Below are 12,547 nucleotides of genomic sequence, written 5' to 3' on the forward strand. Positions count from 1 at the left end.
TTGGATTAGCTAAAGGATTTAGAGCATGAGAGTAAATCATAGGTACAGTGGGCTTAGCTGTGAACTAGGACTTCAAAGTTGTGTACTACATATGATAAATTGCAGGGATTTATGTGATTTATGTAGGTCTGTTATCTACATACATGTATGTAGTACACAGGCTATGCAGAAGCTGCTGTGTCATTTTTGTCTCTCTCCACCTCATGTACCATGCATGTACCTCATGCAGCCATGCTTGCAAACATGTAAGTAGATAGAATGTTTGAGAAGGTTATCTATGTACTGTTGTTTCTAAATTACTGGAATTCAATTTTTAGAAATTACAAAGGTTTCCTGACATTTCTTAATTTGGAAACTAGTATAAATATTAATGTAATGTTAATCCAGATACTAATGCTTGTTATAGTTGAAGTTATTTAAATAAATGCTGGTCTTTTATCCAGACATTTTCTGTGTGCTTCAATTTGAGTCTTGTGGAGGCATTTAATGTAAAATATTGAAGTTTCTAAAAAAAAAGGTAATTCTGGTGACTTCTCATACAGAAGTTCTATTATTTCCAAACTTTGAAGCAGATAACTGACAATGATTTTTGATTATTCCTGGAATTCAACCCTAAGCTAACTAATAAGCCTCTGAAAAAAATGTGGCTTGTTAATGCTTAAAATGCCCTGCTAGGCAATGATCTTATATTCTTCAAAGATTCACCTGCACAATTCAAATTTCAGGTTTCTCTGAGCTGCAGTGATGGGGCTGCGAGTAGAAAATAAATTGGTTTTAGTTTTAGAGTGGTCTTCCGAAACTTTCGAAGGCACATGGAAAATAAGAATACTGGTCTCGAATACTAAGGTGAAGTGGCCAGGTAGGAGGAATGGACTGGAACACACAGGAGGAAAGGACAGGAGGTTGGATACTGATGTCAAGATCTGGAAGAAGGTAGTATAAAAGACTTGCAAGCCAGCAGAATGTTTGGGGAAAGGATGTTGGGTCTGAAAATACATGAAATTGAAAGGTGGCATTGTAAGGGCAGAAGGATATACTGTAGACCTGGAGTGTAAAACAGGGCTGTTTGAACCAGTGAAGTGGTATTAGTATGAGGAACAGAGAAGTAGAGATAGTAAAACAGGTTTGGAGGAAATAATTGAAACTTCTGTACCATGTAGAAGACACTTTTTAAAAACGGAAAGAAAAAATGAAAAATCTGTATTGGTGTCACTATTTGATTGAAACATATTTTGAAAGTGTCAGTCTTTTCTTCCTTTATTGCTGGTCATCAGATAAGTGTCTATATGTCTGATATTTTAGTAAAGACATCAGGTACAACATTTACTCTAGAGAAAAGTTCTGCATTAACGTGCAATGTAATATAGGAGGGGGAAAAAAAAAGGCCCTCCCTAAAATCTGTGTGTTTACAAATACATTTTAAAATTGTATTTAATATATGCTATTTATGTATTTAATAGATGTTTAAATTTACAATTTCACACACATACATGATAAAAGAATAATATAGAAAATGGAAGGTCAGGTAATCAAAATTTAGATAATCTCAGAATGGAAGCTCTTTCTGTAACTTTAATTTACCCCTCCCTGTACTTATTCATAAATGTACAATTATTGTTGTACAGTCTTTAATTACCTAATTTCTTAGGTAGGAATCCAGATTTGCAGTAAATCAGACTGATTCTGGAAATAATCAGAGTCAGAATGAAGGATACCATTGGTTGTAGAACTGCTGCAATATGTGTTGCAGCAGCTATATGATTGTGAACTAGGCAAGAGAATATTTAAGGAAGAGGGAAAAAAGGTTATCCTCATCAAAGGCAACTGTTGTTGCCTCTGATGTTGGATTCTATCCTACATCTTGCCTAGGCATCGCAGGGAACCTCTGTGGCAGTCATTTAAATCAGTTTTCACAAGTGTACCTCATTTTCTGGATGTCCAAACGAAAACTTTGAAGTCAGGTTACAGAGGTTCTGAGCTCTCACAGTTGCAAGTGAAGTCAGCAGGCACTGTTATTTTTGAAGTGCTGTATAATGGTAAGTGTTCTAAAGAATAAGAAACTGCTTTTTTCAACTTGGCAAGGAACGTTTGCCCAAACTTTTCCTTATTCTGTGTACATTTGCTCCCCGTTTATAATACAATTATTTATTTTCTTGTCAGAATTAGAAGGGAAGCACTTAGATTCTCTAAAGAGGGGTACCACAGAAATGATCATAAGAAAATTAGAAAAATGTCCTTTCAGAATAATGTTAGAGTAGGATTCAATAAACCTGTTCACCGAATTAGGAAAACAGAAAATATTTAAAGGTTGTTGATGCTGTGAACACAATCCATCATTTACATTGTATGATGCTGGAAGTGTGTAAACTGTGGAGTTGCGGAAAAAAATGAGAACTGTGGGAACAATTATCATTTTTTTCATAAAGTTAAAGACTACCACAAAGTAAACCAACAACAGCTCTGACTTCTTGTGCAACCTTTGTTCTGACAGTTCTGTAAACTTTGAAATCTTGGCTTTACAGCTTTAATACGATTTTTAAACTATGAGTTTGTGTATCTGCTTGTGACATCTGTCTGTACGCTTTTCATAAATGGTGGAAACAAATCCTTGTTTTCCCTCTTAAGTCAAGAGCCTTGAGCCAAAACATGGATTCATTTCTATGATGTAAATATGCCTTTTCCTTTATTGTTTTCATGGAAAGCTGCCTGATTTGTTCTGTCAGGATCACTAAAACTTCTGTTATTAAATTAATTATGGAAGAACTTGTAGTTGTTCTTTCTTTTGCTCTCGTGCTCTTTTTCTTCTCTCTCTCTCTCTCTTTTTTTTTTTTTTCTTTTTTTTTGGGGGGGTGGGGGTGGGGGTGGGGGTGTTTGTAATTATTACATTAACTTACTGCCCACCAAATTTCAGCTAACTTCATTTCTTTTTTGAAGTTCTTTCCTCAGCCTATATTCATTTATCCATTGTGTGTTTCAGTGCTGAGAGCTAACATTTAATACATTCTTTCCTCTTCTTTTTTTTTTTTTTTTTTAACAGATCTAATTGTGGTAATAGCCTCAATTATTGTTCTGAGCATAGGATCTAATGGGCAGGTGTTTGCCACCTCTGCAATAAGGTATGTTCTTCTAGTGACTTGCAGCTCTTCACAGCAACACAGACATAAATCTAATATAGGAAAAGTTGTTAAGTTGTTATAATGAAACACTGAGCAGTGGAAGATGCGTTATTGTTTGATCACTGCTTGGGTAACAGGAGTGCAGAAACAAGGCATATGAAGAATGGTGTGAATGCCAAAGCCAAGAGGAAACAACTAAAGAAACATTACATTCTATGTAAAACATCAAACATCTCTCTATGTAAGACAAAAGAGCATTACGGAACATCAGTTTATTTAAGAAGTAATCCAGACAGCACTTAACTCAGTACTTTTTAAGTATGAGTAATTACTTTGTTTAAACTGTAATTATGCTTTGGTGGATTTGTTTGGCACAAGTAACTCATACCATACATGAACCAGAAACATTTGATGTCTAGTGTGTTTGTTCAGCTTGCATCAAGTACTGCAGACTTGTTCAGGGAAGTAAACTGAGTAAATAGAAGAAAGGGAATGATAAGTGGAGTAGGTGTACTTCCCACTCTTTCTAACTTAACTTGCAAGATGTACTGCATTTTCTGTTACAAACCTCTGATTTCCCCTGCAGTCTGATCACTGGGATTTATGTACACTAATCTAGCTGTGTAAACAGTGAAGGGAACTATATGTATAAGGTGTTTTTTTTTAAGTATTCTGTTACCATAGAACATTAATCTTTACATGACAATAAAATCCACACAGGAGAAGAGGAGGGTAAAAGTGAAAATTTTAAGGATTTTGTTGTATTTAACAAACTGTGTAGGAAGGGCTTTAATGAAAATGCCTGCTGTGTGTTTATTTACGAACCCAGTTGGCTTTGGGTTCAGTATGTATGTCCTTTCCTGGTGTTAAATTATACAGTCACTGTCCTACAACTCAGGATGCTTTCTACCAGACGTATCTCTGCAGTGATGTTATTGCTGCATTGAAAAATCATCTGGGACAGGCAAGTCTCAGTCTGAAAGGTTTTCTGACAATGCATTCTGTGATGCAAGTAGCTGTTTTGGAATTGAGAAGGAAACATAGACTCATAGAGTTATTAAGGTTAAAAGAGACCTCCAAATATCTTCTAGCCCAGCCATCCCCCAACCACCAATGTCACCCACTAGACAATGTCCCCAAGCACCACGTCCAACCTTTCCTTAAACACTCCCAGTTAAGGTGACTCCACCACCTCCCTGGACAACCCGTTCCAATGCCTGACTACTCTTTCTGAGAAGAAATGTCTCCTCATTTCTAACCTGAACCTTCCCTAGAGCAACTTGAAGCCATTCCCTCTTGTCCTATCGCTAGTTACCTGTGAGAAGAGGCCGACCCCCAGCTCCCCACAACCTCCTTTCAGGTAGCTGTAGAGAGCAATAAGGTCTCCCCTGAGCCTTCTCTTCTCCAGACTAAACAACCCCAGTTCCCTCAGCCACTCCTCAATTTCTTTTTTCTTTTCAGAGGAAGGGAAATGTGGTGTGCATATTCAGAGGCGGTGTAACTCGAGTTTTGCCTTCACTATTTTACTCTTTTAAATCTATCCTTGTGAAACTTTCTGTGCCTGTAACAGGCATGTAAGAACTTGGCCTGTAGTAACATACTAGATCTTAACATCTTAGATACAATAGAGACAGGAAAATTGAGAACTGCCATTGGGTCAAGCATCAAAAGAGTGTCTAACAATTATACGGGAGAGCTGTGTGACTTTCACCTGTTCCAACATCAGCAATCAATGACGTAAGTCCACTGGTACACACCTTTGGTAGTCTTGTAATTCTTTGTTGACTCATGTTTAATTATCAGGTTTTAAGTGATTATTTTCAAGTTTTTGAGATAATTAAAACTATAATTCTAATGGCATATCAAAGAAATAACAAAACAAAGTGTAATCAATCATTTATATGTCATTTGATAGTATTATTGTCTTCTTCCCCCATAAATGACAAGAATTTGATCATCTGATTGGCAACTGTGAAAGCTCAGAAAATTTGCTTTGTGAATAAAGGAAATGTTGGATCATTCAGAAGACAGTATGCCTTCTCTGTCTGAGTAACACCAGTGACTGAAGGACATCATCATGCTGAGGGTCTTGACAGTTTACGTAGCCTGGAAGAATGCAGCTAAAGTGGGAATGAAATAAGATGACTGAACTAAAAAATACTACTAATAATAATTGAGGATAGCAGAGGTAAAATACTATATTGAAAAATTTTCAGATAGGTGAATTCAACATCTTTTTCTACTATTTACTATTTTGTTTCAATGATAAGATAGTAAAACAAGGGCAGGAAAATGAAGTTCATTGCAAAAAGGGTCAGTAGAAGGAAATACTTTAATTGAATAGATTTGTTGAAGACCCATGCTGATAATTATTTTTCTTTAGCTGAAAATATTCAAAGTTTATGCTTCAGTTATTTTCCTAAAATCACCTATCTATTTCCAGTAAGATGGTTTCTATTACTTAACATGAAGGACTTCAGTAGTAGAACATGTTTAGTTCACATTCTGCTTTTGGCAACTAGAGGAAAATGTTTTCTCATATTTATATTAGTAAAGTTTGAAGCACTAGTTTTGCTTGGAAAGAAAGATTTGAGAATCATATTTAGGTAAACAATGTTAAGTTTCCTTCAAGTTTGAAAGTATATATTTCAGAAATTTCTTGCCTTTTTTTTTTTTTTTTTTTTTTAATTGTTGTACAAGTCTATATTTCTGAATATACATGTATTTGCACAGAATGTAATGAGATTGTGACATCGCAAGCGATGCCCTCCCCTTCCGGCCCCACCTTCCCAGATGCCCTTAAGCAACAGGTTTGAGGCCCTGGAGCTTGAGAGACCGGTGGGTGAGGAAGAGGTAGCAAGTGTTCCCAGGAGGATGCCTAGGGCAAGGAGGTCAACTCCACACCTCAGGACTGCCTCCACCAAGAAAGACAGAAGGGTTATTGTTGTGGGAGACTCTCTTCTTAGGGGAACAGAGGGCCCTATTTGTCAGCCTGACCCTACCCATGGGGAAGTCTGCTGCCTCCCTGGGGCCAGGGTCAGGGACGTTGCCAGGAAGCTTCCCAACCTGGTACACCCCTCTGACTATTATCCTCTTTTGATAGTCCAGGCAGGTAGTGACAACATTGAAGAGAAAAGCCTGAAGGCTATCAAACAAGACTTTAGGGGGCTGGGACGGTTAGTGGATGGAGCGGGAGTACAGGTGGTGTTTTCGTCCATCCCTACGGTGGCAGGGAGGGGTACAGAGAGGACACGGAAAAGCCCACCTGATAAACACGTGGCTCAGGGGCTGGTGCCAATGCAGAAATCTTGTTTTTTTTGACCATGGGGCACTTTACTCAGCACCCGGCCTGATGGCCGCAGATGGGTCCCTATCTTTTAGGGGAAAAACAGATCCTGGGCCAGGAGCTGGTGGGGCTCATTGAGATGGCTTTAAACTAGGTAAGAAGGGGGATGGGGCTGAAGCAAGGATTGTTGGAGCTGTGCCAGGGGGAACAATAGCAAGGCCGGGGGATAAGGCAATGGCCCAGCTGAAGTGCATCTACACCAATGCACACAGCATGGGTAACAAACAGGAGGAGCACTTGGATGTGCACAAGTCAATGGGGCTGGATGGGATCCACCTGAGGGTACTGAGAGAACTGGCAGAGGAGCTGGCCAAGCCGCTTACCATCATTTATCAACAGTCCTGGCTATCGGGGGAGGTCCCAGTTGACTGGCGGCTAGCAAACGTGACGCCCATCTACAAGAAGGGCCGGAGGGCTGACCCAGGAAACTACAGGCTTGTCAGTTTGACCTCAGTACCAGGGAAGCTCATGGAGCAGATTCTCTTGTGTGTCATCACAGGGCAAGCAGGTGATCAGGCCCAGTCAGCATGGGTTTATGAAAGGCAGGTCCTGCTTGACAAACCTGATCTCCTTCTATGACAAAGCGACACGCTGGGTGGATGAGGGAAAGGCTGTGGATGTGGTCTACCTTGACTTCAGCAAAGCTTTTGACACCGTCTCTCACAGCATTCTCCTCAAGAAACTGGCTGCTCTTGGCTTGGACTGGCGCACGCTTCGTTGGGTTAGAAACTGGCTTGATAGCCGGGCCCAAAGAGTCGTGGTAAATGGAGTCAAATCCAGTTGGAGGCCAGTCACTAGTGGCGTTCCCCAGGCCTTGGTACTGGGGCCAGTCCTCTTTAATATCTTCATTGATGATCTGGATGAGGGCATTGAGTGCACCCTCAGTAAGTTTGCAGATGACACCAAGTTAGGTGCGTGTGTCGATCTGCTCGAGGGTAGGAAGGCTCTGGATAGGCTGGACCGATGGGCTGAGGTCAACTGCATGAAGTTTAACAAGGCCAAGTGCCGGGTCCTCCACCTGGGATGCAATAACCCCAAGCAGAGCTACAGGCTGGGAGATGAGTGGTTGGAGAGCTGCCAGGCAGAGAAGGACCTGGGAGTGATGGTTGATAGTCAGCTGAATATGAGCCAGCAGTGTGCTCAGGTGGCCAAGAAGGCCAACAGCATCCTGGCTTGTATAAGAAACAGTGTGACCAGCAGGGCTAGGGAGGTGATCGTCCCCCTGTACTCGGCTCTGGTGAGGCCGCACCTCAAGTACTGTGTTCAGTTTTGGGCCCCTCACTACAGGAAGGACATGGAGGTGCTCAAGCAACAGGACGAGGGGGAATGGGCTTAAGTTGCGCCAGGGGAGTTTTAGGTTGGATCTTAGGAAGAACTTCTTTACCGAAAGGGTTGTTAGACATTGGAACAGGCTGCCCAGGGAAGTGGTGGAGTCACCATCCCTGGAAGTCTTTAAAAGATGTTTAGATGTAGAGCTTAGGGATATGGTTTAGTGGAGGACTTTTTAGTGTTAGGTCAGAGGTTGGACTCGATGATCTTGAGGTCTCTTCCAACCTAGAAATTCTGTGATTCTGTGATTCTGTGATTCTGTGATTCTGTGAGATCTCAACATGTTGTCTACTGAGGCTTCCTCTAGTCTAAGATGCTATCTTACTGGTGTCAATACTTTTGTCTTAATTTTTCTGTATGTTAGTGAACATAGTCAATTCTGTATAGGCACAAAAGTGTTGATCTCAATCACTGTTTCAATTTAATGTCCTATTTTTCTTACAGGGGAATCCGGTTTCTCCAGATACTTCGCATGCTTCATGTAGATCGGCAGGGAGGCACTTGGAGACTACTAGGATCAGTTGTTTTCATACATCGTCAGGTACTAGATCTTTAAAGATCCCCTGACTTTTGTTTACTCCAGTATATCTTTTCATGGACTTAAGAACATAGTCTGGTTTAAATGAACACTTCTCTCAAGAGGAAAAATACTTTAAAATACCAACATGTGTTTCTACTTTTAAAATGGGAACACTATTCTTTACTTCAGGTCAGTGGTTAGCAGTGCATCGGCATCAGCATTTTTTTTTTTTTTTGAAATTAATTGCTATACTCTTTTATCTTGTCCTTCAGTATAATTTATTATATTCAGTTATGAAGGCTGTCTTTCATATTGCAAATACTGTCCATGGTCTTCACATCTTAGATTGGTTGTTCTGTGGAAAAAAAAAATATATATGTGGAAGTGTTTTGATTGAACAAAGTTATTTAAATCATTCTCTTCTGTCTGAATAAGGACTTTTCTAATTCATTCTATAAATAATTATACTATGTTGTGATAATATGACAGGAAAGCAATGATTTAAGCAGATAGACAGTTAAACACAGGTAAACATGGCTGTAAATAGTTCTTTGTCTGCCAAAGTTTGGAAACAGTTATTCTGTATGAATGTTCACTAAAGTTTAAAAGCTTAAATGTTTTAGTTCAGACTTTTAAAATGAGTGTCTGAATAGTTCTTTTTGATGTTTTATGGAGCTGACCATAATGCTTATTATATGAACATGTTAATAAAGTTTTATCAGTAACCTTTAAATTGCACAGCATATCATACCTGGGAGGGCTACTACTGTGCTATAATTTTTTACATCAGACTTCTAAGGGTGGTTCATAACTTGTTCCTTATGAGTGTAGATTTATTCCTCAGATATTGACAAATAATTACAGATTTCCACAGACATTCTTTCATTTGCTTCATTCTGTATGTAGAAAATTACCTTTTTTTTTTTTTTTTTTTTTTTTAGTGTTATGGGGCAGAGAATGTGAGGTACTTAACCCAAAAGAATTATGTTACGTTCCTTTAATTCCTTTTATTTTTCTTTCCAGTAGAGTAGGAAATTTTATGCACTTATGAAGCCATTGATGCACATAGAGGTTTTGATTTAAAATAATCTTTTAAAAATGCTTTAGCATAAAATCTACTTTTGTCCTGTACAACAGGATGAATTTTAATGCCCTATGACTGTGTAGTCTTCATTTACTGTGGTCACACTGCCTAGATATCTAACTAGGGTAGAACTTGAATCCAAATATATGTTCTCAACTTTTGCTAATTTTACTGACAGAGGTGTTTGAGAATGCTCTTCTTCCATGGGTATTAAAATTTTTAGTCAAGAATCTTGAAATACCATCTCCTAAATATAATCTAAGTCTTAAATGTCACAAATACTAGTTCAATGGTCTGAAGAGAAAAACAAAAACAAAAACAAACAAACAAACAAAAAACACAAAACAAAAAACAACGAACTAAATGAAAACAAAAAAACTTGAACTGAATTATAAATAAATGCACCTGAGGTTCTGTGAATCCAGTGTCTGTGATGATGTATAAAACTCTACAGATCTGTAGAAAGTGTCAAAACAGATCACCCATTAACACATAAAATAAAAATAAAATAAAAATAATATACACAGTTCTGTATTGACATTGGGCAAGTGTAACCAAAACTGTAGGATGGTATCAAATGGAATGAAAAATGGAACCTTTATCCCTGTCCAGTCTCTGAAAGATTATTTTTTTTAAAGAAAACCAACAAAAACACCTCATGATTTTTCTTTACAGACAGAGTACAAGGTCCTCATTTATTTGTTGAGTTTGGTTTCAAAACCAAAAAAAATAGGACTCTAAATCCTTAAACAATATGAAAAAATAAATTCACATCTTTGTGACTTGTGAAAATAACAAGCACTTGGACCTCTGTGGACCCAGAAGAGATTACTAAATTTTCCATAAATGCTTTCCATATGATTTGGAATTTTTCATATAGCTGTATTAGCTCACTCAGGCCCAATTTGGCTAGGATGCTCTTCTATTTTCAGCAGGTTGAGCTTATGTGAGCATTTCTTGCCAAAAGCAACAAAACATGAGTCAATATCATATGTGGTGATGGAAAGACATGGAAAAATCATGCAGCTTACTGAAAAATGAAGTTAGCCAATCAAACACCAGCTTATGAGTATCTCTAGGAGTTTTGTTCCTTACCTTGTTTTGTGAGCTGTTCTACTGCTTTCAGGAGGGCGTTAGTGATGAGCTGTGGTTTTCTTGTATTTTTTCTAAGTGTTAATTTTATTTTGTTTGGGACTCACTGTAACTGTACATATAAATTTGTGTAATTTACAAAGATATGTTGACTTCAGTCTCTCAGTATTCAAATTCACTGATGTGCACATGTGCATTTTATTTCTGTTGTTTCCTTTGCATATATATATACATGTATACATGAAAGTCTGTGCTGGAAACAGTAACTTGTATTAGGCAATGCTCTACATTGCTAAGTTCTTATCTGTTAAAAATTCATATCAACTTGAAGTTCTAAGGTCTGATTTCTACAAAATATTCTCTTATATTAGATCATATATCAGTTCATACTATTTGGTATTGGTAGATTCCATCCCATCCATATGTTTGAAATATGCACTATGGACCAAGGGAAACCAGCTGATGTGATTTTTTTGGACTTCAGCAAGGCTTTTGACACGGTTTCCCATAGGATCCTACTGGACAAAATGTCCACCATATAGCTAAATAAAAACATCATACGATGGGTGAGCAATTGGCTAACGGGCAGGGCCCAAAGGGTTATGGTAAATGGGGCTGCGTCAGGCTGGCGGGCGGTCACCAGTGGGGTCCCTCAAGGCTCCATTTTAGGTCCGGTACTTTTCAATATTTTTATAAACGATCTGGATGTAGGAATAGAAGGTATTTTGAGCAAGTTTGCTGATGACACCAAACTTGGAGGAGTTGTGGACTCTGTTGAGGGTGGAAAGGCCTTGCAGAGGGATCTGAATAGGTTGGAGAGCTGGGCGATCACCAACCGCATGAAGTTCAATAAGAGCAAGTGCCGGGTCCTGCACCTGGGACGGGGAAACCCTGGCTACACGTACAGACTGGGCGATGAGATGCTGGAGAGCAGCCTAGAAGAGAGGGATCTGGGGGTCGTGGTAGACAGCAAGTTGAATATGAGCCGGCAGTGTGCCCTGGCAGCCAGGAGGGCCAACCGTGTCCTGGGGTGCATCAAGCACGGCATCGCTAGTAGGTCGAGGGAGGTGATTGTCCCGCTCTACTCTGCGCTGGTGCGGCCCCACCTCGAGTACTGTGTGCAGTTCTGGGCACCACAGTATAAAAAGGACATGAAACTGTTGGAGAGTGTCCAGAGGAGGGCTACGAAGATGGTGAAAGGCCTGGAGAGGAAGACGTATGAAGAACGGCTGAGGGCACTGGGCCTGTTCAGCCTGGAGAAGAGGAGGCTGAGGGGAGACCTCATCGCAGTCTACAACTTCCTCATAAGGGGGTGTTGAGAGGCAGGAGACCTTTTCTCCATTAACACCAGTGACAGGACCCGCGGGAACGGGGTTAAGCTGAGGCAGGGGAAATTTAGGCTTGACATCAGGAGGGGGTTCTTCACAGAGAGGGTGGTTGCACACTGGAACAGGCTCCCCAGTGAAGTGGTCACTGCACCGAGCCTGTCTGAATTTAAGAAGAGATTGGACTGTGCACTTAGTCACATGGTCTGAACTTTTGGGTAGACCTGTGCGGTGTCAAGAGTTGGACTTGATGATCCTTAAGGGTCCCTTCCAACTCAGGATATTCTATGATTCTATGATTCTATGAGTCTATTTTAAAATCTATGCTGTCTCTTAAATACAGTGTGTATTAGATTGCTGTCACTGATCTTAATAATTAAGTATGGGTGTGTAGTAATTTGCTCTAGTATATATATGTGTGTTACCTTCAGTGACATTTAGAATGAATCTAAGACAACTACATTTGGATCCTTGTTTCTTAGGATAACACTGATAAATGCAACAAGTCAGTCTTATTGGCAGACTTATGCAATCAAAATATAGGATGTACAAGTTGCTTTCTTAGATGTGGTCACAATCAGAAGAACACGGCCTTCGAGTCATAACAGTTATTTTACCATAGTGTTCATGAAGTGTATTTCTAAAGCAGCGCTTTACTATTTTTAATATGTATTAACATTTGGTATTCTGAGTGGACAATTAAATGGAACAATTCCCATTCAACCCCATTTAAAG

At 39.4% G+C, this 12,547-nt stretch overlaps 1 protein-coding gene across 15 annotated transcripts in view; it reads left to right on the plus strand.

The window, feature by feature from the left end:
* The window catches only part of LOC101792090 (potassium voltage-gated channel subfamily KQT member 1), a 524,294-nt gene that overhangs the window by 52,329 nt on the left and 459,418 nt on the right, over nt 1–12,547 (plus strand). For all 15 annotated transcript variants that reach the window (XM_038173114.2, XM_038173122.2, XM_038173117.2 and 12 more), the window contains 2 exons: nt 3,038–3,116; nt 8,236–8,332. In XM_038173114.2, the coding sequence (XP_038029042.1) occupies nt 3,038–3,116; nt 8,236–8,332 (176 nt within the window). The remainder of the gene's footprint in view (nt 1–3,037; nt 3,117–8,235; nt 8,333–12,547) is intronic.

The sequence above is a fragment of the Anas platyrhynchos genome, chromosome 1 (assembly GCF_047663525.1).
Source record: "Anas platyrhynchos isolate ZD024472 breed Pekin duck chromosome 1, IASCAAS_PekinDuck_T2T, whole genome shotgun sequence".
NCBI lineage: Eukaryota > Metazoa > Chordata > Aves > Anseriformes > Anatidae > Anas > Anas platyrhynchos.